The 23,382-nt window shown below is 61.2% G+C and overlaps 8 protein-coding genes across 8 annotated transcripts; 6 read left to right on the top strand and 2 right to left on the bottom strand.

The window, feature by feature from the left end:
* The first annotated feature begins 2,132 nt into the window (after positions 1-2,132).
* FFUJ_12242_2 (Fujikurins efflux protein) lies at positions 2,133-3,989 on the top strand. Its single transcript, XM_062771720.1, has 8 exons — positions 2,133-2,477; positions 2,513-2,612; positions 2,647-2,695; positions 2,733-3,098; positions 3,134-3,415; positions 3,457-3,531; positions 3,567-3,640; positions 3,679-3,989. Exons 1-8 carry the CDS (start codon positions 2,392-2,394, stop codon positions 3,751-3,753), a joined length of 1,107 nt encoding a protein of 368 aa, XP_062627704.1. The 5' UTR covers positions 2,133-2,391; the 3' UTR covers positions 3,754-3,989.
* A 274-nt stretch (positions 3,990-4,263) lies between these two features.
* On the top strand, positions 4,264-5,777 carry LOC62_03G005194 (uncharacterized protein; the record flags this gene model as incomplete). The annotated part of the gene is made up of 3 exons (XM_062771719.1): positions 4,264-4,638; positions 4,691-4,785; positions 4,835-5,777. 3 exons carry the CDS (start codon positions 4,264-4,266, stop codon positions 5,775-5,777), a joined length of 1,413 nt encoding a protein of 470 aa, XP_062627703.1.
* A 78-nt stretch (positions 5,778-5,855) lies between these two features.
* On the top strand, positions 5,856-6,698 carry GTA (putative global transactivator; the record flags this gene model as incomplete). Its single annotated transcript, XM_062771718.1, has 1 exon — positions 5,856-6,698. One exon carries the CDS (start codon positions 5,856-5,858, stop codon positions 6,696-6,698), a length of 843 nt encoding a protein of 280 aa, XP_062627702.1.
* Positions 6,699-6,766: 68 nt separating this feature from the next.
* On the bottom strand, positions 6,767-8,889 carry Mfsd1_1 (Major facilitator superfamily domain-containing protein 1). Its single transcript, XM_062771717.1, has 4 exons — positions 8,273-8,889; positions 7,250-8,238; positions 6,946-7,212; positions 6,767-6,910 (listed from the first exon to the last, which is right to left on the bottom strand). The coding sequence occupies exons 1-4, from the start codon at positions 8,511-8,513 to the stop codon at positions 6,875-6,877; spliced, it is 1,533 nt and encodes a 510-aa protein (XP_062627701.1). The 5' UTR covers positions 8,514-8,889; the 3' UTR covers positions 6,767-6,874.
* A 1,722-nt stretch (positions 8,890-10,611) lies between these two features.
* priA_8 (Protein priA) lies at positions 10,612-11,481 on the top strand (the record flags this gene model as incomplete). Its single annotated transcript, XM_062771716.1, has 5 exons — positions 10,612-10,742; positions 10,826-10,987; positions 11,035-11,099; positions 11,153-11,232; positions 11,263-11,481. The coding sequence occupies 5 exons, from the start codon at positions 10,612-10,614 to the stop codon at positions 11,479-11,481; spliced, it is 657 nt and encodes a 218-aa protein (XP_062627700.1).
* A 67-nt stretch (positions 11,482-11,548) lies between these two features.
* On the bottom strand, positions 11,549-15,239 carry mug138 (Putative zinc protease). Its single transcript, XM_062771715.1, has 6 exons — positions 14,996-15,239; positions 14,929-14,959; positions 14,659-14,895; positions 14,206-14,619; positions 13,027-14,167; positions 11,549-12,991 (listed from the first exon to the last, which is right to left on the bottom strand). The coding sequence occupies exons 1-6, from the start codon at positions 15,223-15,225 to the stop codon at positions 12,075-12,077; spliced, it is 2,970 nt and encodes a 989-aa protein (XP_062627699.1). The 5' UTR covers positions 15,226-15,239; the 3' UTR covers positions 11,549-12,074.
* A 1,735-nt stretch (positions 15,240-16,974) lies between these two features.
* LOC62_03G005189 (uncharacterized protein) lies at positions 16,975-17,346 on the top strand (the record flags this gene model as incomplete). Its single annotated transcript, XM_062771714.1, has 1 exon — positions 16,975-17,346. One exon carries the CDS (start codon positions 16,975-16,977, stop codon positions 17,344-17,346), a length of 372 nt encoding a protein of 123 aa, XP_062627698.1.
* Positions 17,347-18,556: 1,210 nt separating this feature from the next.
* On the top strand, positions 18,557-23,373 carry fer6_2 (Multidrug resistance protein fer6). The gene is made up of 5 exons (XM_062771713.1): positions 18,557-18,901; positions 18,939-19,129; positions 19,170-21,391; positions 21,432-21,887; positions 21,927-23,373. Exons 1-5 carry the CDS (start codon positions 18,813-18,815, stop codon positions 23,286-23,288), a joined length of 4,320 nt encoding a protein of 1,439 aa, XP_062627697.1. The 5' UTR covers positions 18,557-18,812; the 3' UTR covers positions 23,289-23,373.
* The last annotated feature ends 9 nt before the right edge of the window (positions 23,374-23,382 follow it).

Raw genomic sequence — 23,382 nt, 5'->3', positions numbered from 1 at the left:
GCACGGGCGACATCTTGCGGTACTCGTCCTGGATGATGACCGACCAGATCCACGTGATCGAATTGAGGACAACCACCAGGCCAAAGGCGGCGAGCGCACGCGTCTTGCGGTTCTTGGACCACTTGAGGTCGACGATCGAGCCGCTGGCCCACGTCGAAAGGGACATGACGACGGCAAACAGGAACGACGCGAGCGCGCGCGAGCGGACGGTAAAGTACACGGTGAGGTAGGTACCGGGGTAGGCCTGGATCCAGCCAAAGTACCAGAACAGCGGGGCAAGCAGCAGAATGGGCGGTGACTTGAGCAGGCGCCACATCTCCTTGGCCTGCACGAGCGGGTGGATGCCGCGCGGCGCCTCGATGCGCGTACCGTCGTCGCGGCGCACCTTCTCGGGGTTGCTGAGCAGCAGGCCGATCGGGACACCGAGGCACTGGATGGCGATGAAGGCCTGGTACGTCTTGTAGCTGACCGCGCCGGCATGGTTGGCCTTGTGGTTGATGGCGAGCGCGATACTGCCGCCGACAATCGAGCCCGCGTTGCGGAAGGTGAACCACGTCGCGAGGTAGCGGCCGCGCTTGTGGACCTCGGGGTATCCTGTCGAGATGGCGCCCTCGACGCTCCAGAAGAAGCCGGCCGAGGTACCGCACAGCACGCCGCCGAGGTACACGAACCAGACGTTGCCGTAGCGGTTGTTGGCGTACAGCGCGGCCGCGAACAGCGGGTAGCCGATCGTGCCCAGTGCGAGCGTGTACCGGAACCCGATGATGTTCGTGATCCACGGCCCGAGGAAACATGTGAGTGTCATGAGCGCGTACGCGATCGCCGTGACGCTGTTCATGAGCTGCGGGCTCGCACTCCCGCCCACGCCGAGGCCCATCATCGCCACCCAGATACCCGGGGTCGAGAAGGCGCACAGGCCGACGACGAGGATCTGGAACAGCGTCGACCGGTAGAAGGCCGCGAAGCCCGTGAGGGGTTCCTCGGATGGGTGGGTGACTGGCTGTGTGAGTTGGGCGCCTGGCTTCGTGACTCACCATCAGAAGAGCCCTTGGTCTCGTCGTGGAGCTGCAAGGCGCCATCGGCTCCCTCTTTGTCGAGGACTGGCGGTTGTGAAGCAGACATGGTCGTGGGTTGGTGTGGACCCGGCCGCTTCCCTTTCCTTCACTTTTTATCTCTGCCGCTGCAGAGCGAGTTTCAGATATGTCTCAACCCGCCAAGCCCCATCGTCATGTCGTAGCTCAATCGCGAGAGATGGCGAGTGGGGTCAGTGCGAGTCGAGCATCTGGGCTCGGTCGTGCGACTGGTCGAGGTCGTCGAGCCATGACCCACTCGCCCGACTGCCTTTTCCCCAGTCGGTTCCGTTCCTCCGTCGGCGCGCTCGGCTACTATAATTAGCGTGGCGCCGAGCGACATGGCACGGTGCATGTCCCGCACGAGCGATAGGAACATGATACGATCGGGGCTGGGGATGGCGCGATGCAGAGCGGTCCGAGGGACGGGCTGGCGGACGGACGGGGTAGGCGGCCCGGTCGACTCGCTCCGGTTTGTCGTGTCATCTCAATAAGGCGATGGGGAGGGGCCAGGAGGGGCACCGGGCCCGTCTCAGCCGAGACGTGGTGTCTCTACGAGCGCTGCATGGTGTCTCTGTGTGAACTAGAGGGCAAGGTTGGGTCAAGAGAGGTGCGGGCCGGAGGCGGGCCGAGTCGTCGGGTCCATGTCGGCCATGTCCGAGGCTGCTCGAGGATGCGGGGCAGTGCGGTCAAGGCCTAACCTTGTATATGGCACGACAGGATCCGCAGATGAACGGCACAATCAACGCGCAGATTATTGTGAAGGATCGTCTCGGCGTGCCGAGTCGTTGTTATCGGTGATGGGCGCCTTGGGTTGTTGACCACGACCACATTCCTGAGGCAGCTCGGCTCGGCAAGGCGGCACCGCGCAATGACGTCCCGGTTCGGCCAACCCCGTCTCGGTCTCGGTCTGACTGTTGCCTCGCTCCTAACGAAATTATACAGTCATCCTCGCGCTCCACGCTCGTCGTCGAGGTCATGTTCCATTGCTGCAAAGTTGTCAGTTTTCTCGTTTAACATACCTCGATGGCGACAACGACAGTGGAGCAGATCGACCTGCAGCGCCTCGACTCGGCGGCGTCGAGACACACGACGACGTCAAAAGCCGACCAACAAGACAACCCCGAGCCTCTCTCCGCAGCCGACAGTCGACGACCTCGTCACCGGCGGAGGCGAGAATGAGCGCGAGGTAGCCAACCTCCCCCCGCCCGACCGCGGTCGCGCGGCGTGGACGATCCTCGCGGCTGTCACGGTCATCGAGCTGATCGTCTGGGGCCTGCCGTACTCCATCGGCATTCTGCACAAGTACTGGGTGCACGACATGTTCCCCCACAGCGAGAGCACCGTCACCTTGGCGAGCAATTTACAAAATGGCATGCTGCTTGTCGGCGTGGGATTGTGCGGGCCGTACGTCAGAGAGCAAAGTTGTGAGCTCACCCCAGTCTCTTCGCTGCCATGTCCCCCAAGCTCGTCTTGCCGGTGCAGCTTTTCGGCCTGGTATGCGGTACGCTCGCCTTCATCCTCACGGCGTTTGTGACGAGCGTGGGTGGTTGTGTATATCCTCAGCTGACGCCAGGCCTGGCAACTCGTCATTACCCTCGGCATTCTGTACCCGCTCTCATCTCGTACGTTTCCGCCCCGGGGCCACACTCACTCACGCAGTGCTCTTCTTCCCCTGCATCCCGATCCTGTACGACTGGTTCGTCGAGCGCCGTGGCCTCGCGTCCGGCATCATGTTTGGTGGCGCAGCTGTCGGCGGCACAATCTTCCCACTCATGACGGCCAAGCTGCTGGACGCGGTCAAGTACAAGCCGACGCTGTACACCATCGCGGCCATGTTCGGCTCGTGCAACGGCGTTGCGATGATCTTCTTGCGGCGCCGAGTGCCCATCGCGCCCGTCGCGCCGGGACGCCGCGTCCGCCCGCCCATCAACTTTGCCTTCCTCAAGCGCCGTGGATTCTGGGAGATGGTCACCTTTGTTGCTATCACGTCATTGGGCAGCTTTATCCCCTCCGTCTGGCTCCCAAGTAGGTTGTGGGCGTGGACGAGACACTGACATTAGCCTTCGCGGACGCCGTTGGACCCACGCACCCAGGCGGCACAGGCCTCGTTGCCATCATGTACGCCTCGTCTTCGTTCGGCAACCCCATGGTCGGCTTCCTGGCTGATCGCTTCCCCGTCGGGTTCGTCGTCACCGGCATGTGCACGGCAGCGGCGCTGGCGGCCTGGCTGCTCTGGGGCCTAGGCACAAACAGCGCACTTCTGGTCCTGTTCTCCATGGTATGGGGCATGCTTGCCCTGCCTCTAGCCGCGACCTGGAGCCAGATGATCAGCTACGTTGCGAGTGAGTGGACTCACAACGTGCTTGGCGCTAACGCCTCCTAGGGGATGACCCCGCGCTGCCGATGTTGCTGTTCAGCATCTGCGCCTTTGTCCGAGGAAGCATCAACTTTGCGTCAGGTAGGTGGGGCCGCAAGATACAGCTGACACCCCAGGCCCGATCTCAACTGCTCTGCTCAAGAGCGGCGTGCTGCGGGGCGCGGCTGGGGCATACGGTACGACCAACTACGTACGTCGAGGGCACAATGATCCAGGCTGACTCTACAGGGCGCGCTCCTCCTCTTCACTGGTGCAGTCACGTTTGTTGGCGGGCTCGCAGCCGCATTCTTCCCTCGACGATAGAGACTCACACGCATGGTCATCACTGCATACAAGACTCCTTGAGGCTCGGCTCGCCTACGCCGACCACCTCGTGCCTCGGCATGGCTCTCGTCGGCTGCTGGTGTCATGGTGGTCTCCTCGGCAGCTGCGCGACAACGGCTGACGAGCTGTCCGCCGACACTCGGCCTGGCGTGACCTTCCTTGGTGCTGTTGATCCCCGAGGACATTGCGTACTGCAGCAAGCACCTCACCTCGGCATGTCATCAAGTGTCCTCATCAGAACAGGATGCCTCGACGGCGCTGTAAGATGGCATGCATACTCACTTGACGATTGTGACGAGCCGACGAGATGACGAGCTGACTGGACTGGCTGTCTGGTCGTCGCGCGCCTTCCTTTTGGGCGTCGCCGTCGTCGCGCTGATCACCACATCATCCAGTTTTTTTTTTTGATTTCTCCCCTCTCATCATCACTCTCACTCGTCCCCTTTTACAACATCACTCAACTCTGCTTCTTCCTCGGAGCTCACCACCATGCCCCCGCCGTCCTTTCGCGAGGTCACAGCCCGCGCCTGGGACGTCTACGACCTCGTCTGCTTCCTCGGCATCGACGAGCTTCAAACCGACGAGGTGCGCACCGGCGCACCCCTCATCGACCGAGGGAAGGCACACCAGAAGAAGTCGGACGGCTCGTACCTCTACCCCAATGACCACGCCATCCGCTCGGCATGCCAGTTCCCCTTCTTCCTCGATCGCACCCCTCGCCTGCACCAACTGTGGGCTGTGGCGACTTACTTTGCCCTCGCCTTCTCTGGCGACTCGCGCTTCAACAAGGTCGCCCACTACCTCATTGCTGACGCCACCGGCCTGGGGAAGACGACGATGATGGCCATGATTGTGGCCTACCACGTGAGTGTTCTGTCACTGGTCGTGCCTTCCCTTCAGCGTCTGACACACCCAGGTATGGCTGAAGCATCGTCTTCGCGAGGACCCCACGTTTGTGGCCCCCGTCATGGCGCCAGAGAAGGTATACCTCATGAAGGGAAAGTGGAAAGAGTAAGCCATGTCATCATCAATGTGAGGGCGCTCGCTGACGTTACCTCAGGACCGTCTCGCAGAGCGCTCCTGTTCGCTTCCACCCGGGTGACGGCGTCAAGAAGATCGAGCCAGTCCTGATTGTGACGACCACCTCCGTTCTCCCCCAGATTCAAGACGAGTTGTGCGAACTGCTGGACGGAGACCACTTCATCGTGGCGGGGCTCGAGAAAGCCCACAAGTCTCACGAGTTGCGCCACCGCAAGCAATTCTGGAACCTGCTGGGGAAGGAGCGGGTCCCTGTGGTCATTACCACATGGATTGCCCTTCGGGACGAGTTCAAGGAGGTGTTCGACAGCGGCGACTTCAAGTCTGACTTCAAGAACATCAGCTTGTTCTCGTCGTCTAGCCGCAAAGTCATCCGGTGGGGCATGGCATTTTACGACGAGGTGCAGACGGTGCGCAACCCAGAAGCCGAGGTGTCCATCGCGACGGCCTCGCTTTCGCAAGTTGCTAGGATGACGTTTGGGACGACAGCGACTCCGTTTTTCAACGACCCGCTCGACCTTCTTAACATTCTGCGCGCACTTGGGACCTCAGACAGCGACCTTCGACCTCCCCGCTCAATTCCCCTGCCGACTTCGTCCAGTGTTCGCGAATCGACACTGGGGTCCCTCATGAAGACCTACAATGTTCGTGCTGCCTACTGGCCCATCATCATCCAGTGTCGCATTTTGGAGAACAGGCGCAACCAACTCCAGCACACTATCAAGGAGCTTCGCAAAAACATGCGAGACGGTGAAGACACCATCCCCCTCGGCTCCAACTGGGAGTTTATCGCTTTGCCCGTCAACGACAAATCGAAGCAAGTTATCGAAGACTGGGCACAATGGGAGAAGGATGTCGCCGAGTTGGTGATGGAACCCATCGCCCAACTTGGCCAGCCGTTCATGCTGCGACGAGTGCTCGACACCAAGGACGAGGACGACAATTGCCTCGGGTGCGATGTCTAGCTTGTCGTCTCCGACTACCCGGTCACTCTGCCTGAGGCAGAGCGGCGCCGATACGACCGAGCGCGTCGCAAAGAGAAGATGAGCGATCCTCAGCTGCCCAACGGCTTCGCTCACGGTGTACGGATCACATTGGATGTGCATCGTTCTATCAAGCCACCAAAGAATATCAAGAATCCCCAGGATATGCCAGAGCAAGAGGAGCCTGAAGAGTTGGATGTCAACCTTCCAACTAGCAAAGTTGACGCCGTGATCAAGATCATCCTCGAGATCTTCAAAAGCGACCAAGGGCTTCCAGCCTCCCAGCAGCGCAAGGTCCTTATCTGCTCGGCTTGGGTTGTTCACCTCCCCAAGATGGTGGCCCTCCTCGCCAAGGCTGGCATTCCCACCGCTGTCATGCACGGATCCACGTCACCCAAGGAACGCACCCGTATCTCTACAGCGTTCCAAGCCGACAACGACCACACCTCGCCGCATGGCCCATCGCGGGTCCTCATCATTTCGCCGTGCCTCCAAGCTGGCCTCAACTTCTTTCGAGCCAACATCCACCTTATCAACCTGGACCCATCGTGGACCCAGGCCGCCCGCGACCAGATCGTTGGTCGCGTGCATCGTATTGGACAGACCCGCCCAGTGCAGGTCTATAACCTCATCGTCCGCCACTCGGTCGACGAGTACCTTGCGAGTGTGGCCGCACGCAAGGGTCGTTTGATGGAGGTGTTGGACAAACACGCCTGTCTGTCTCCACTCCTCGTGGACCACGAAGCTCCGACTTGTGACACATCGGTTCAGAGGCCTCCGAAGCGCCCCATCTCCGAGGACGGAGACGACGACGACGACAAGAAGGTCGAGGAGAGTCTCGATCACAACAAGCGAAGCCGTCGGAGGGCCGAGTCCGCCCAGCCGCATGACGGTCCTCAGTGAGATGTTGAGGGATCAGTTGTACATACCGGCCTCGTGACACCATCAGCCACCGATACTGTGCAGAAGAGTTGAGTTGTATACCATGCATGATCATACTGTGTTAGAGTAAGACTCGCCCTGGCAGGCGGGGAGTCGTTGATCCATAACAAAGCACAACGATCTAGCCGGTGAGAGCATCAGGTGCTGCTGCCAAGCGCATAGACGACGTAGAGCTGATTGTCAGCAACTTCAAGCCAGAACCACGCACAGTAATGCCACACGCGGTACAAGCAATGTACAGCCCGCCGCAAGTGATTGTCGCCCAGCGGCTCTTCTCGAGACCCTTGAGGGTCTCACCCTCGTCCTTGGCCTCGCGGAGGATGGCAACACGCTTGGCCTCGGACACTTGCAGACTGCCATTAAGCCACATGCGGTCGAGCCAGATGTAAAAGGGGCCGAGGAAGACGTCGAGTACCTTGACTGCGATGATGAGGTAGATGACATAGTTGTACGACTGGTGCGGGGTGACGTCTTGCTGCGAGAGTTAGTTGGGCAAGGATGACATGACGTACGAGAGCACCGGCCGCGACGGTCATGACCAGGCCACCGCTGTTAGCAAAGGCCTGGAAGACACCGAATGCCGTCCCAATGAGGTCCTCGCCATCGACGAGGATCGGGAGCGAGACGAACCAGGGGAGCAGGTTGGTGGTGTAGGCAAACGACGAGATAATGATCGGTGCAATGGCGTTGACCTTGGTGAGGCCGATGAGGACAAACACAATGATGTGAAGCACAGCTGTGATGGACACAAACGTCATGCGGTGGCCGAAGCGGTCGAAGAAGGCGCCCGCGACGGGGGCAAGCACGATGGGGATGACGGCCTGGACCGACGACTTGTAGCCGGCGGTCTGCTGGCTCGTGCCGCGCGTCTTGACTTGGATGTCGGTCGTGTTGAGCGAGTAGACGCGGTACGCGCCATGCTGGCACATCTGCGTCGCGACGAGGATCCAGAAGAACTTGGGGAGCTGGAGAACCGACCCGACGCCGCTCGTCTCGAGCCACGTGCCGCCGACCTTGACCTGTCTGCTGGGGCGCCACTCCTTGGGCAGACTGCGCTCGAAGATAAAGTACGCGATGACGAAGACAAAGCTGTATACGGACACCATGAACGAGATCCAGAACGCCCAGCCCCAGTGGTGCTGGATGTTGGTCATGGGCACGGCGGCCAGTTTGGCGACCATCTGCACGAGGCGCGACCAGCCGACCGACATGCCGTACACGGTCGCCATGCGGGTGCCAGCCACATAGTGAGGGTACAGCTTGTACTGGCACACCTCGCCGACCGTGGAGCCGAAGCCGATGAGAATCTCGCCGACGATGAGCAGGTCGTAGGACGCGTGCAGGGTCGCCACGGCGGCCAGGAGCGAGCCGAGCACGATCATGAAGGACGACCCGACGGCGACCTTGGCGCCACCCCAGCGGTCCATCATCGCGCCGCCGACGATCGGGAGGACGGTGTTGACAACCGAGGTAGCCGACGCAATGACACCGTACTGCGCGTCTGTTGTCAGCCTGGCCGCGTGGACACGGCTCACTGTCAATGTGGAGCTTCTTCTTCAGCTCGGTCTTGAGCGGCGACAGAATGTGCTCGGCAAACGTGATGCCCGTGTAGAACTGGAGAATCATGAGGATGGCGATCACGCGGTACCGCGTGGGCATGGGCGCGGTCTCGACGCAGTCGTACGGACCGCACTCGTGCGACTCGAGCGGGGGCGAGTCGAGGGCTAGGCCCTTCTCCGAGGTGTCCTTGGGCGGGGTGGTGTACGTGTCGGACATGTTATCGCGGCGTCAGCATGGGTTGGCTGGAGGACATGGTTGTCGCCTCCTCCATCACTTTATAGCCTCGTCGAGATCATGGCCCGGCCGACATCCCAGTGACTAGCACTACAGCTCGCAGCACCATGACCGCCCGGGACCCATGGCGGTGACTGAAAACTTTGTCGTCGCGATCATGGCGGATGTCGGGGTGATCGCGATCCAGAGCGTGGTGTACGGGTGGCGAGCATGGCGATGCCACGCTCCAAACGCGCCGTCACGCACACGACCATGGCTACAAATACACACGGCACACCGCTCGACGAGGACTTGACGGTCATCTACTTCCCTATCGCGTTGCTGCAACCGACTTGATAGGGGCCGAAGTGAGTAGCAGCCACTCTGGCTACAGATACGCCCGGCCGGCGGTCGGCGCCGCGGTGATGATTGCCGGTGTGCTCGGGCGGGGGGCGGGCTATTCCGAGCGTTGCCGGAGAGTGTTTTGGGTGTCCGATCTCGGACTTTGCAGTGGTGAAGATGCATCTGAAGGTGTGTGGTGGTGGGACGCACATGACAAGGTTGGGACGGATGTCGGTAGTCGCGCCGATGACCACGTGCCATCTCTTCGAGGTTGGCCTTGGCTTCGGGATCCCGTGACGATGTCCATCACTTCAGCTTTGATCGAAGAGAGGGTGGGAACGATCTCGATGGTAAACAACCCCCCCGTGTTCGCCTTGGTGGCTACTAGTGAGCGACTTGGCCGAGGTTTACTTCATCGGGCCACGCGTACAGATGAAGGTTGCCAGCCTTTATCACAATGATGACTTCATGCGTTGATGTTTGCCCTAAATGCCCACCTCAGCGGCCTCCAACAGGACCTGCGCTGGCCTCCTCTGCAGACTCTGCTGAGGCTGCAGCGCGCAGGCGCAGGTGAATACGTACAAAGCCCCACTGCCCATACCATTTACGCGACTGCCTTGTTTGGTTCTGTTTCAACCAGGGCCGGCTTTGAATGTGCAGTGAACAGATGGCTACCGTTTGATGCGATTGTTGTGCCATTTAAACTTTGTCCTCCGCTTGGCAGCTGCCATCCTCTGTCTTGGAGCTTGCAGTCCTCTTGAAGAACTGCAATTCAAGCACCACACGACTCAGTTGCCCGCAGACCTCCAATGTCACCAATTCGCGCACCCAAGTCGATTTGGGGTCGCGGGTCAACTTCGCCGCATACCGTTATCCTTTATGCACCACCCGGCGGAGAACGGCAACCGGCTGTTCAGTAGTGGAGGACGACGTCCTGCGCAGTAGGTACACTGATATGCCGCCGTTCCGCCTGGTGTTGTAAACAGTGTGATGGATGACGCGAGCAGGCCGAATCGCGCTATCTTTGCCTGGAAGGCTCGTGTCCTGCCTGGGCTGCAAATTGAGCCCTGGGCGGGCACCGATGCCACCCGAGACTTTTCCAAACTACATGCGGTGCTCCAGCGGCGGGGGACGCCACTAACACGGCGGGGGACGCATGCGTTCGCAACAGCAGCATGGTGGCCCCGGGTCCTGTCCCGAGGTGGCCGTGTGGGCTACGAAACAGTAGCATGCTTGTTGGTGGTGGGCGCAGCCGACGACCTGGCCTGGCGGAGTGGCAGGCACAACAGCAACGATTCTGTTTGCGTTTCCATGATAGAGCAGTAGGTGACCTCGCACTGGCAGCGTCTCACAATACTCACCGGGGTAGTCGCCGCCCAGAGCCCGCACCGTGTCCGTGGTGAGCATTAGGCTGCTGCAAGTGATGAGCAGAGTGCCGACGCGTTCGGAACCGCGGCTGTCAGCATTCTAGCGCCGGCACACGTACCAGTCTAACCTGTTCTCGATGATGGGCTGCATGCAGTGATGGGGGCTGCGTGGGCAGTGGCAGCGCCATGATCGAACGTGCCTATCAGTTCGTCACCAACTGTGTCACTACTGAGACTCCAAGACCGTGGCACGACGAGCAGTGAACTAGGTGGCTCTGCGCCGAGCCTAGCTCTGGACTGACACCGCGCAAAGTTACATTCGGTCCACAGCGGTATATAAACAGGCCGCTGTGCATCACCCTCTCCTCCCAGATAGCTCCCCATCTGTCACCATGAAGCTCGCCGCTGTCCTCACCGTCCTCGCCGCTGTCCTCACCGTCCTCGCCGCTGTCCTCACCGTCCTCGCCGCTGCCGCTGCCTCCGCCCAGACCTGTGGCAACGGCCTGACCGCTGGCCCCGTCGAGTGAGTCACTGCCTGTGGTGCCACGCTCGCCACACTGCGCAACCGCGTCTGTCCACTCGACCACGGTACTGATCCTCCCCCAGCCCAGCTTTGGTCGACCCCTGTATCTCTGGCTGTACACAGACGGCTGCAGCCTCGGTGCCCGGCTGTAACCCGCTCGACCGCGCCTGCATCTGCGGAGGCAGCTTTTTGGGAAGCACCATGAAAGACAACTTCTACAAGGCCGTCGTGAACTGCCTTATCAAGTAGGTCGGATTGTCAGCGGCACGGGGCCTTCGACTGACGACTCCAGCAATCGTTGCAACACTGGCAACGCGCAGACCATCTCGAACAACACGTGCCAGTACGGCTTCTGCAGTAAGTGGCGTGGCCGAGAAGAGGAGGCATCGGGCCTTCGCTGACCCTTGCAGACGTCGTCCTCCCCTCGGGCGCCACTCGCAAGCGCGCCGTTGAGAAGGCCAAGATTCCTCAGTGCCCTCAGTTCCACAAGGTGTGCCGAACGTCCAGGTACAGCCCGCAGAACGCTCTTCTCGTACAGGGCGACGAGGGCAACTACGACGGGTTCGAGTGCATCGACACGCTCCGTGACCTCGAGTCGTGCGGCGGCTGCCCCGACGTCGACGGCATCGACTGCACTGCCCTCCCCGGCGCCAGCGACGTCTCGTGCGTCCTCGGCCAATGCAAGGTGCACGCATGCGACCGCGGCTTTACGCTGGTTAACGGTGAATGCGTCTACTAAGCTTTCAGCCTTCCTGATAGAGAGCGAGCGATACGGCTTGTTAGAGTAGTGTTTTGCACCTTTGTTTCACCGAACATTTTTATGTAGCCTAGTTTGAGACACTGGACCCAGCTAGACAGCTAGTGAGCAGTAGATAGCCGGCGCGTCTCGGAGACGAGAGCCGAAACCCAGCTATACTTGGGGTGGACGTGGACCTCGTATGCGCAGACGATGCCATTGCCTAATGTTACCGGATGGTTTAACATGCGGTGCGGTGCGGTCAACGGAAACGCCGCTGCCACCAGGTCGCATTTCAACGATGGCTCCTTCGGCGGAATGTCAGCATGCATGTTCGGTTCGGGCCCTGAAATACGACACCCATGCCTCCAATTCCGGGACACGCTGTGCTGCAGGCGGCGGGGATGCAGAGCGGGGTCCAGGACGTCTTGTCCATTGCGAGGGGCCCACGTAAAGGGATGCACAGTACTGGTGCCGGAGCCTCCACAGACGCCGCCCGAGCCAGCCGACACGGCCCGTCTGCACCAGCGTTCCTGTGCTTATATAGCGTGCCATGTCCATCCAAACTGCGCACCACCCCCCGTGACGCTAGTTATCTATAAGACCCTTGAAACGCGTCCCGTCTCGACCACCAGTGGCCTGACTGGCACGGCGCGCTCGGCGGCGACCAAGTTGTCCTTCCAGGCGGCAATGTCGGTGATGTACGTGGCCTCGCCCTGCGGGTCCGGCTCGAGACCCTGGCTGCGAATACGCACCGATAGCTTACGACGCGTCTTGGAGCTCGAGTGAATCGCGCTATTGTAAAAGGCCAACAATTCGTCCTTCGTTGTGCCGCGCAGCTGCGCGATTTCGGTGGCGCGACGGTCGAAGTCGTAGTACCCGTCCGTGATGCGCGCCCAGTGCTCCCGCGCTTCAGAATAAAGGGATGCGGTCGATTCTTGGAGTCCTGAAACGACGCTTTCAACGTGGGTTGCCAAATCTTCAGCGGACAGGTCGCGTAGGAGCTTCCCAAGGGTGTCGTCGAGGAACTGGGTGACGCGACTCTCGAGCAACGAGGGGTCCCGCTCCGATTGAATGGCGACTAGGAAACGGACAAGCGAGCCTTGCACCGCGGAAACTCGCACCTTGACAAGGTGACCCAGCTGCTCGTCGGCGAACGTGTCCGTGAAGGGAGCCTTGGTGATCTCGTGCAGAAGCGCGACAAGCGTACGGGACTTGACATCGTCCGCCCCGTGCTCGGCGTACAGGGTATACACGACGACGTTGGTCTGGTCGTCAGCGGGCAAAGCTGAGGGTCGTTCCCAGATGCCATCGTAGCCCTCGGGGATGAGTAGAGATGCAGGCGGCCCTTGGACCTCAGCAGCATCAAGCGGTTCGGGGTGCAGGATCTGCTCGACGTCGGCGAGAAGCTTCTGCGCGTCCTTCGCTTCAATGCTCCCGCATACGAGGGCTTCAATATGGAGCCGGTCGAGGAGCGTACGTCGAAAGGCCTCGACATCAGCTAGCGTGAGGCCTAAGGTCAGCACAACGGCCCGCTGAATGACATACCTTCGAGAGCCCGCAGCTTATCTTGCTCCGTCCACGCTCCCTTTTGAACCGCATAATCTGCTCGCACACATGCGACCGCGTGCTGCGTACTGATGGCGAAGTTTGTATAGCGGGCCTTGAGCTCTTCAGTAGCTCCGGCGAAGGCGGCTGAATCGTCCAGAGCAAAGTCGCGCAGGTGGCCCACAAACCGAACTACAAGCACGCCGATCGTATCGCTGGGACCGTGGGCGTCCAGCTCATAGTACCCTTGGCCATGCTGTGGCCCTGTGTCGATCCTTAGTCCCGCCAGACCCGCATCATCTTCTTCTTCGGCGGTTGCATTGGCGAACAGGTGGGCGAACAACTCGCTCAGCACCGCGGCACGGGGTGTTCCGAAGGCACTGGGGGATGCTAGCTTGAGCTTGACATTCGCTATCGGCCTGTCCTTGAGGTCCTGCTTGTACCACAAGCGAGAGACTGGAGTGTCGGACAATAGCCGCGGAGGGCCATCGTGTGCGTCCGCTGTCGGCACATCCCAGCGCTTTGGGATGTATGGGTTGGGCGAGGGTAGGTGCAGATCGGGGTCGTCGAGATCGGCGGTGGAAACAAGCTCATCCAAGGGGCGGGTAGTGTACAGTGTGCCGTAGATTGGCTCGGTCTTGTCGTACGAGCCGCTCACATTGGTCGGGAGGTGCTGCGAACTGATCAACACCACAGAGTCTTCGAGCTTCAAGTGCCCGAGAGCCGCCTCCACCAAGTCTGGATCAAAGTGGCCGTACAAGCTCTCAGATGATATGACGAGGTCACGCGGGACTGGGTACCGGAGTCGCACGGCGGTGGTCCACACAGCATAATGGGATGGAAGCTTGGGTGTGACAGTCCAGGCCAAGTCAAGAAGCCGGCGCTGCTCGTCAAAGAGCGTACCGAGATCATTGGTATTGGCCTTGAGGACGTTGATGGCGGTGAAGATGGATCGGACCACCTCGGCCCAGTTCTCCAGCCCTTCCGACGTCAGGCGGATGTCGATTTCAACCAGGCCAGAGCCGGGAATGTTGTTCAACTCATAGCACCACAACTCTGTTATCCAGCCCTTGCGCCTCAGCTTGGACGTAATCGACCCCTTGCCCATGTAGCTCAGTGCGAGAATGGCGAAGTCAAATGGCTCGGTGTCAGCGTAAACTGCTGGGCGTGTCGACCTACCCTAGTGAGGTGCATGTGCCTGTCGTCGGGCACAGGGATGTGGATCTGCAACCTCCGCGTGTCTTGAAGAGTCTGCATGAAGGCCACCTTGCCGACTTCGTTCGCCCCGAATGGAGACCCATAGGTACGGTACACACCGTTGGGCCCCGTCGGGGGCATGCCCTCAGTGACAACTTGGGCAGGGCCGAACAGCTCCTCGACCCATGCCTGCAGCGTGTCGACGTCCTCGCGGCCCGCAACGACAAGCTTGATGCGCCTGGCACAGGAATTGGCCTTCCACCACGATGCAAGCTCATCCCGCGGGTTCCGGCCGGCAGCCTTGGGAGTAGTCCACAGCGTGTCGCGGTTGCCTCTGTTGAAGTGGTTGAAAGGGTGGCCGGACCGCGCCAGGCTGCCAAGCAGGATCGAGGTGCGCTGGTGGGTGAGTCTACATGTCTATGCCTGTGAACCTACCACGTCGTCATTGTTGAGACTCTGCTTGAATTCTGACTCGATTGCCGCCACCTCGCGCTCGACTCGATCCTCGGAGAACAGGGGATTGATCACAAAGTCTGCCGCACGCGCCAGAGCACCGTACAGGGCATCGGATGCGACATCGAAGCGGTGCTCTGTGTAGGCGCGCTGCGGGCCGGCCGAGTGCGAGCCGCCATGTTTGTCAATGTACTTCTTGAAGCTGTCCGGGTCGGGGAACTGGCGTCAGTGGGGTTCGGGGTGGGCGCGCACGTTCTTCGAACCGTGGATGATCACACGCTCGCTGGGCATGGGTCAGAGAGCCCACACGCGCACGCACCATAGATGCGCGCAGCCAGGAAGGTCAGGCGGGTCGTTCATAGTCCCCGCCTCGACAAGGAGGCAGGCAGCCCCTTTGTGAGCGTCCTCGTCGCTGATGACGATGGCCTCAACGCCGTTGGGGAGGGCGACATAGCGGTACGGCCGGTCTTCGAGGGGCGGGAGCTTGAGCTCGACGCGGTCAGTGGTCGGGAGTGGCGCAGGTGGCGGCGGGAATGGGTCAGATGGCATTGCGGGGTGGTGGGGGAAATGAGTGCATCTGGGACGTGGGAGCCTCAAGTATGCAGCCGAGTCGAGCTAGTCGCGGACCATGGGTACCTCGTGTGACTGACCGACTCGAAAGCTCCGATGACGTCGGGTGGCGGCAATGCAGGAATGTCGGCACTCTTCGGCGCGCCTCCGACGAGGTGTGGCGCAAACATGGTTAATGCTCGCCCTCGCCCTCGCCCGCTGATCGTCACCTTGTCGGCCCTCATTTTGCGGACATCAAGTATGCGGAGACGCAATGGCGTCAATGGCACATAGAGCGATGGGAGAGTGTAGCTACACGAGGCCGGTACTATATAGTAGGGTTCGCCAGGGCTCAGACCGCCGCTGGAGCTCAAGCTCGACCCGCAGTCAAGGGTGTTTGGTGCCCCAACTCCATGGGGCTGCAGAGTGCAGCGCAACATGCCCACGGTGGCATTCACTCACCTACTACAAGCTGGTCTGACTGAAGGGGCAAAATGAACCCCAACAGCTCAAGGTTGAGGAATGGAAGAGTGAGGTTAAGCCAAGCCGCTCACAACTAATGGTCTCGGCCCACGACATGAGCGACATGACCTCCAGCCCCTCGGATATGCCTCGGCGCCTCAGCGGAGTCGCCCCCACCCACCACGAGCCTCGGTCGATCCCACATTACTCCGTATATGGCAGCTTCAATGTCAACGGCGGCGCTAATCACCCAGGAACCGACGCACTTACAGAACCTTCGCTCGCCCCCCTCGGAAGCCCCGAGCCCGCTGCGGTGTCCAGCCAGCTCTGGCCAACTCTGCGCCGGTCCGTTGGGACAAAACGTGAGGTGATGGCCGCTGGCCCCCGGACGCACTATGCGGGCTCGCACGTGGGATGACGACCGCCTCCGCGCTATAGGCCATAAGGAGGAGCCCGCATACCGTGCGTCCGCACATCGAGGCGACGACTAGGCGACACCAACGCTACATTCACCCCACTGTGACGATATCGACGGTCAATCGGCACAAGTGCGATGGTGAGCTGCCTGTCGACCAGGTGCAAGGTGGGCGGCAGCAGCACGTGTCCCGCGTGTCCACCTCTCCCGCAGGAAAACAATAAAGATAAGGCGTGGCGCCGTGGTCAGGTGGTGTGTCGCACAGCGGTGCCGTGACGCGACTTTTAGGGTTCTCGTAGTTTATCTCTCCTTGTGCTTGGCGGATGCTCTTTGAGCGACGGCTGACAACGTAGTGCATTGCCTCCAGATGCGTGGGAGAGCCTAGAGCAGCGCTATACGGCCTAGAAACGGGGTGTTTCTGTACTCTCCCGCAAACCGACCAAAGCTTAATAGTCGCAACCATGCCCGTGAATGTTGACATGTGTTACGTGGGACGGGACGTTGCCGCACTTAGGCCAGAGCTGAAACTGGTGCAGATCAGCCTGCGACATACCCACCAGACAGCATATGCTCTACCCGCATGACAGATATCTGATGCTACGCCTTGGAATGCTGACCGTGTGACGTAAGGGCTTTGTGGCGGGACGACGATTCAAAGACACTCGATTCTCACAACCAGCGACAATGAGCTGATACGCATGCAACGTGTCGCCATTGGCACAAACGTGTTGGGCTGCGCTTGATTGCGGCGATGTCGACTCAGAAGTGGCGATTGCGAGCGTGCGAAGAACAGAAGAGCAGCGGTATATAGCTCAGAGGCACAAGGGGAGGTTGTGTCAACTTGTATCCCCCGCCCCCGCACCTCGAATACAATGCGCGCGACTGTTATTCTCTCGGCGCTGATCGCTGCTCTGGCAGTGTCTGCGCTCCCCACCGTCACCGTCGACGAGCGCGCCGTTGCCCAGCCTCCGGCCGAGGGCGACCTCGCCCCTCGCGACGACCACGTCCTCGACGCCAAGAAGAAGCGCCTCGCCGGCCGCATCGTCGCCTACGGCGAGCCCGCCCCGCGCCAGGTCAACCCGCCCCAGCACGAGCAGGACCCCCGCCACTTTGACTGGCACCACCCCAAGCCGCCGCCCAAGCCGTCCAGCAAGTGGCCCCACTGGAAGCGCGACGACGACGACATCGACGCCAAGACTGGCCGCAAGAAGCCCAAGCCGAGCAAGAAGCCCAAGAAGCCGTAAGAGCACTCGGCCAGCATCAACACGTCTCGACGTGGCTCTTAGAGTTATGGACATTTCAAAGGCCTGGCTTGCGTGATACTAGTTGTGCAGAGTGCGTCGTACTCGCACAACGCGTCGTAGTTGCCAGGCACCCGCAGAGACGTTTACGCCACTGTCCTTTTCCTCCGGCCCCTCCGTGTCCCCTTCGTCTTATGTCGTGTAGCCTTACACATGCATACAATTGTGCTGTAGTCAGGTGGTGTGGACTTGGATCAGCTTGGCGACGCGGTGACATTGTGCAGGTCAGAGTCACTGTCAGCGAACTTGCTCTCGGCCCTCAGTCATACAGTGGTGAGCTGAACGGTAGTCACCCTTCCTCCTCACCACTCCCACGGCCCAATGCCTAGTCACAACTAGGCTCCGCGGGATCATGGAAGCATCAGATCATCGTCAGACTTGCAACCACTGGCGTCAGCCTAATGAACCCCGGAATGCTGCGGGCGGCGCTGACACGCCGCTTGGCAGCGGCCGAAGCCTCCCGCCCTCCGACGACCGGCGCGGCTACAGCACCCCGCCGTCCGTGCACAAGGACATTACTCGCCGTGGCTGTCCGAGCTGAGTGATGCGACCCACAGGAGGCCTTCGCACTGTGCGCGATGGCGCTGAAGGAGCGTGTCAAGCCCGTCGGCGGAGCGCGGAAATTTGGGCACCGGCAATGACTCCGACCTCCGACTTGACATGGCCCTCCATGCGACGGCTGCCTCTATTTATACAGAGACCGTGCACGGTGGATGGATGCAGTTGGCTGTTGCCGTGGCCGTCGGCCTGACGCCACCGAATGTAGGCCTGGGGACAGGCGGGCGGTTTCCGAAGACGAGCAAGCGTGGGATATCCAGCTGCCCCCTGGATTAAGAGCACTGCACTGGCGCGCGGCTCCCTCTGCTCCGCATCGTAAGCCTGTCTGCACTCTGGCGGCGGGATAGACGCCGATGTCGTGGTGGGGTTGTCGTGCATGACGTCGGTGAGTCGCGTCTCCACAAGCGAACATGAGTTGATGGATGCAGTCGGAGCCGAGTCCCCAAGGCAGGACGGGGGGCACCTACCTCGCTCCGACGCTCTCCTCCAGCTATGCATGCACCACGAGGTCCCCCCCAGGCACTTGGCATCAAACGACGCGCACGCCGTTGGCTAGCCGCACTTATCTCTTGCCCGCAGGCCAGGGTGTTGAGCGCTCCGACATCTCGCTCCGAACGTCGGGCTCCACGGCCCCCGCCCGGCGGCATTGCCGTCTTGCACCACATGGTGCTCGTCAGCCTGTTTGCCAAGTGTTTTGCGCTAGAGTCACACTGTCCGACTGACTCCACCTCTGTGCTCTGCAGAGCACGGAGCCGACAACGCTTGGGCGTGTGATTCAGCACCGACATGCAAGAGTGGGGTATATCCTCGTGGTGTTGGCACCTGTCCGCTGCCCAACACACCCACATCTAATGGCAAAAGACAAAGACAGAGATTTGGACGACGCCGACGACGAGAAGGAGATCGTAGCCACGGCCGCCGCCGACGGCGACAAGCCAAGGTGGGTGAGCCTCGCCAGGCCGTACTGACCTCCCCAGATGGCACCTGTTCCGCCCGTCTACGCCGCCGCCTGTGCCCGAGTCGATCGACGATGCAAAGGAGATTCCACTGGCCACGGCATCTTGGTTCTCGCGCATGGTCGTGGCGTGGATGGACCCGCTGATGGCCGTCGGCTTCAAGCGCCCGCTGCAGTCTCCCGACCTGTGGAAGATGGACAAGAGCAGGCAAGGTTCGTGGGGAGGCTAACAGCCGCGCTGACGCCTCCGCAGCCGAGGTAGTGTGCACTCGCTTGCTAGACAACATTGCCAAGCGACAGGCCGCGAGGAAAGAGTACAACGCGCAGCTGGCGACGGCCAAGCCGAGCGCTTGGAGGAGGACGCGGTGGACCGCCAAGGCCGCGTACCGGCGCAAGCTGGGATCCGAGTACGCAGACTACGGAAGCGATAGCACGTACGCCGCGCGCGTGGCGACGCTCGAGGCCGAGTGGCGAGGAAAGAGTGGCAAGCAGGGCGGCGGTAACGCGATCGCGCGCGCGCTCCTCGACTCGTTCCCGGCGCTGTGGTATGCCGCGCCGTACAAGCTCATCAGCGACGCCGTCATCATCACGAGCCCGCTGCTGACCAAGGAGATCATCCGCTTCAGCCAGCACGAGTACGCGTACCGGCACGGCACTCCGGGCGTCAGCCAGCCCAACATGGGCCGCGGTATCGGAATGGCGTTTGGCCTGTTCGTCATGTACCTCGTCCAGTCTGTCGGGCAGGCCCAGTTCTTCTTCCTCGCGCAGCACGAGGGCGCGCTGGCCCGCGCGGCCATGATTCAGGCCATCTACCGCACCACGTTCAACCACTCTGTCGCATCCCGCGCAAAGAACACGACGGGCAAGCTCATGGCACACCTGTCGGCCGACATCTCGCGCATCGACATGGTCGCCATGCAGTTCCACTTCATCTGGGCCGCGCCCATCTCGCTGATCGTGGCCCTCATCCTGCTCTGCCTCCAAATCGGCGCGTCGGGCATCATCGGCTTCCTCGTCATCCTTGTGCTTGCGCCGCTGCAAGCATGGCTCACCAAGTGGGGCCTCGAGCTGCGCCGCAAGTCGATGGTGTTCACCGAGAGCAGGTCAAAGCTGCTCCAGGAGCTGCTGTCGTCCATGTCGACAATCAAAATGTTCACATACGAGCTGCCGTTCCTGTCGCGGTTGAATGGCATCCGCGCGAGCGAGATGCTCAGCCTGCGCAACATGCTCTTCTTGCGGTCTGCCGGCGACTCGATGATGTTTGCGCTGCCCACCATTGGCTCCGTGTTTGCGTTCATCATGTACTCGGCGCTCAACCCGACCATGGACATTGCGAACCTCTTCACGGCAGTCACGTACTTTGGAGCTATTCAGACACCGCTGGGTCAGATTCCCCGTGTGCTCGCGTCTTTTGCGGACGTTATCAACGCGCTGGAGCGTGTATCGAGCGTGTTTGACGCCGAGTCACGCGAGGAGACCAAGACGATCGACCCGGACCTCGACGTCGCGGTGCGTGTCAAGGAGGCAACTTTCCAGTGGGTCGAGGTGCCCACCGACGAGGACGACAGCAAGAAGAAGAAGAAGAAGGACAAGAAGGGCAAGAAGGACAAGGGCAGCAACAAGAGCAGCGCTGTGCCCAGCGCCGCGGCGACCCCAGACCGCACGCCCACGCCGACCCCGACCCCGCCACCCGCCGAGCCATTCTCAGTGCGCGACCTCAACCTCGAGATCCCGCGTGGCCAGCTCGTCGGCATCATCGGTCCGGTAGGCTCTGGCAAGAGCAGTATCCTGCAAGGTCTACTGGGCGAGATGAAGACGCTCGCCGGCAGCGTCGCGTTCGGCGGCACAATTGGATACTGTCAGCAGAGCGCGTGGATCCAGAACGCGACGATCCGCGACAACATCCTCTTCGGCCAGCCCTGGGACGAGGCAAAGTACTGGTCTGTGATTGCGCGCGCGAGCCTCACGCGCGACCTCGAGATCCTCGCCGACGGCGACCTGACCGAGATTGGCGAGAAGGGCATCAACATCTCGGGCGGGCAGAAGCAGCGCATCAACATTGCGCGCGCGCTGTACTTTGACGCCGACGTCATCCTGCTCGACGACCCGCTGAGCGCGCTCGATGCGCACGTCGGCCGGTCAGTGTTCAACGACGCGATCCTGGGCCTGCGCAAGGCCGGCAAGACGGTGCTTCTCGTCACGCATGGGCTGCACTTCCTCCCGCAGGTAGACTACATCTACACTGTTGACGACGGCCGCGTGGCCCAGCAGGGCACGTACGCTGAGCTCATGGCGTCGGACGAGGGCGCGTTCAAGGAGCTCATGGACGCATTTGGCGGCGGGCACGGCGAGTTCGAGCACGCCGCCGATGAGGAGGAGGCGATCGAAGACGAAGGCAAGGGCAAGGCGGTCGACAGCGACGAGGAGACTGCTGCGGGCGAGAAGCGCAAGGGTGCCGGCGAGGGCAAGCTCGAGGTGGGTGGCTACAGAATAAGAGGAGGCGCTGACGACCCAGGGCAAGCTCACCACCGACGAGGAGCGCAAGACCGGCGCTGTGGGACCAAAGGTGTACGGCGCGTACCTCTCCGCCGGCGGGCTGTGGTGGATCCCCGTCGTCGTCCTCATGGCCATCCTCATGCAGGGCTCGCAGCTCATGTCGACCGTGTGGCTCACGTACTGGCAGACGGACAGCTTCCACCGCAAGCAGCCGTTCTACCAGGGCATGTACGCCATGCTGGGCATCTCGAGCGCCTTCTTCACCCTCTTCACAGGCATGTCCATCACCACGCTGAGCGTCAACGCGAGCCGCAACCTCTTCAGCAAGGCGCTGCACCACGTCTTCTTCTCCCCGATGAGCTTCTTCGACACGACCCCGCTCGGTCGCATCATGGGCATCTTCAGCAAGGACGTCGACGCCATGGACAACATGGTGCCCGACACGTTCCGGTACACGCTCATCATCATCTGCATGGTAAGTACGACGCGGGGCAGCTCGAACTAATCCCCCAAGCTCATCGGCTCAATCGTCATCATCGCCATCCACTTCCCCTACTTTGTCGGCGTGGTGGCCGGCGTGTGCATCCTGTACGGCTTCATCGTCTTCTTCTACCGCCGCACAGCGCGCGAAGTCAAGCGCCTCGATTCGATGCACCGCTCGCTGCTGTACTCGCACTTCTCCGAGTCGCTCACCGGCCTCGCGACTATCCGGGCCTACGGCGAGACGGAGCGCTTCCTCACGCACAACGCCGACCTCATCGACCTCCAGGACCGCGCGTACATCCTCACCAAGGCCGACGAAGCGTGGCTCGAGGCGCGCCTCGGCATCGCCGGCTCGCTGCTGATCCTCGCCGTCGCGCTCATGTGTACCGCCGGCGGCGGGTCCATCAACCCCGGCCAGGTGGCGCTGACGCTCAACTACATGGTGCAGGTGACCATCATGCTGGGTGCTTTGCTCCACATTGGAACGATGCTCGAGAACGCGATGAACGCCGTCGAGCGCACCCTGTTCTACTCGGACGGCCACCTGCCCCAGGAGAAGGCGTACGAGCTCGACACGGACCCCAAGGACTGGCCCACCAACGGCGCGATCGCACTCGACAAGGTCGTCATGTCGTACCGCCCGGGTCAGCCAATCGTCCTCAAGGGCGTGTCGGTTGACATTGGCTCTGGCGAGCGCGTCGGCATTGTCGGGCGGACAGGCGCCGGCAAGACGTCCATCACGGTGGCTCTGTACCGCATCGCCGAGCTGCTGAGCGGTACCATCTCGATCGACGGCTTGGATATCAGCACCCTGGGTCTCAAGAAGCTCCGCTCAAGCCTGGCGGTTATCCCGCAAGACCCAGTCCTGTTCAGCGGTACGATCCGCACCAACCTCGATCCGTTTGAGAACTACCCCGACTCGCAGCTGTACGACGCGCTCCAGCGCGCGGGCCTGATCAAGGCCGGCGACCAGCAGCAGCAGCAACAACAGCAGCGGTTCACGCTCGACTCGGCGATAGACGACGGCGGCGCCAACTTGAGCATTGGGCAGCGGAGCCTCGTCAGTCTCGCGCGCGCAATAGTCAAGGACTCGAAGATCATGGTGCTCGACGAGGCGACGGCCGCGGTCGACCTCGAGACCGACGCCGAGATCCAGCGCGCAATCCGGGAGGAGTGCAAGCGGTCTTCCAAGACGCTGCTGTGCATCGCCCACCGCCTGCGCACCATTATCGGCTGGGACAAGATCCTCGTCATGGACGCCGGCGAGGTCGTCGACTTTGCCCCGCCCCTCGAGCTATTTGACAAGGAGGACAGTGTGTTCCGTAGCATGTGTGACCAGTCGCGCATTGATCGCGAGGAAATCATGCGTGCGAGGCTGGATAGCAGTGTGTAAGATAGACGTCATAGAACTTGTAGATGAAGCATTTGGTGGCCGTGGGCCATGGTGTCTGCGGGATGCATGCAACCCTCTCTCTCCGCTTGAAAGC

This window comes from Vanrija pseudolonga, chromosome 3 (assembly GCF_020906515.1).
Source record: "Vanrija pseudolonga chromosome 3, complete sequence".
Lineage (NCBI taxonomy): Eukaryota > Fungi > Basidiomycota > Tremellomycetes > Trichosporonales > Trichosporonaceae > Vanrija > Vanrija pseudolonga.
The sequence above is the reverse complement of the archived record's forward strand: the minus strand, read 5'-3'. Positions and strand labels throughout refer to the sequence as shown.

Coding starts and splice junctions, on each gene's coding strand:
- FFUJ_12242_2 (XM_062771720.1), top strand. CDS start 2,392: ATGTTCCCCCACAGCGAGAGCACCGTCACCTTGGCGAGCAATTTACAA. Junction 2,696..2,732: donor TCTGTACCCGCTCTCATCTC/GTACGTTTCCGC, acceptor TCACTCACGCAG/TGCTCTTCTTCCCCTGCATC. Junction 3,641..3,678: donor CATACGGTACGACCAACTAC/GTACGTCGAGGG, acceptor CTGACTCTACAG/GGCGCGCTCCTCCTCTTCAC.
- Mfsd1_1 (XM_062771717.1), bottom strand. CDS start 8,513: ATGTCCGACACGTACACCACCCCGCCCAAGGACACCTCGGAGAAGGGC. Junction 7,213..7,249: donor CCGTCGCGGCCGGTGCTCTC/GTACGTCATGTC, acceptor TAACTCTCGCAG/CAAGACGTCACCCCGCACCA. Junction 6,911..6,945: donor GTACCGCGTGTGGCATTACT/GTGCGTGGTTCT, acceptor GCTGACAATCAG/CTCTACGTCGTCTATGCGCT.
- mug138 (XM_062771715.1), bottom strand. CDS start 15,225: ATGCCATCTGACCCATTCCCGCCGCCACCTGCGCCACTCCCGACCACT. Junction 14,960..14,995: donor CCTGGCTGCGCGCATCTATG/GTGCGTGCGCGT, acceptor ACCCATGCCCAG/CGAGCGTGTGATCATCCACG. Junction 14,168..14,205: donor GGCACATGCACCTCACTAGG/GTAGGTCGACAC, acceptor GCTGACACCGAG/CCATTTGACTTCGCCATTCT.
- fer6_2 (XM_062771713.1), top strand. CDS start 18,813: ATGGCAAAAGACAAAGACAGAGATTTGGACGACGCCGACGACGAGAAG. Junction 18,902..18,938: donor GCCGACGGCGACAAGCCAAG/GTGGGTGAGCCT, acceptor TGACCTCCCCAG/ATGGCACCTGTTCCGCCCGT. Junction 19,130..19,169: donor GATGGACAAGAGCAGGCAAG/GTTCGTGGGGAG, acceptor ACGCCTCCGCAG/CCGAGGTAGTGTGCACTCGC.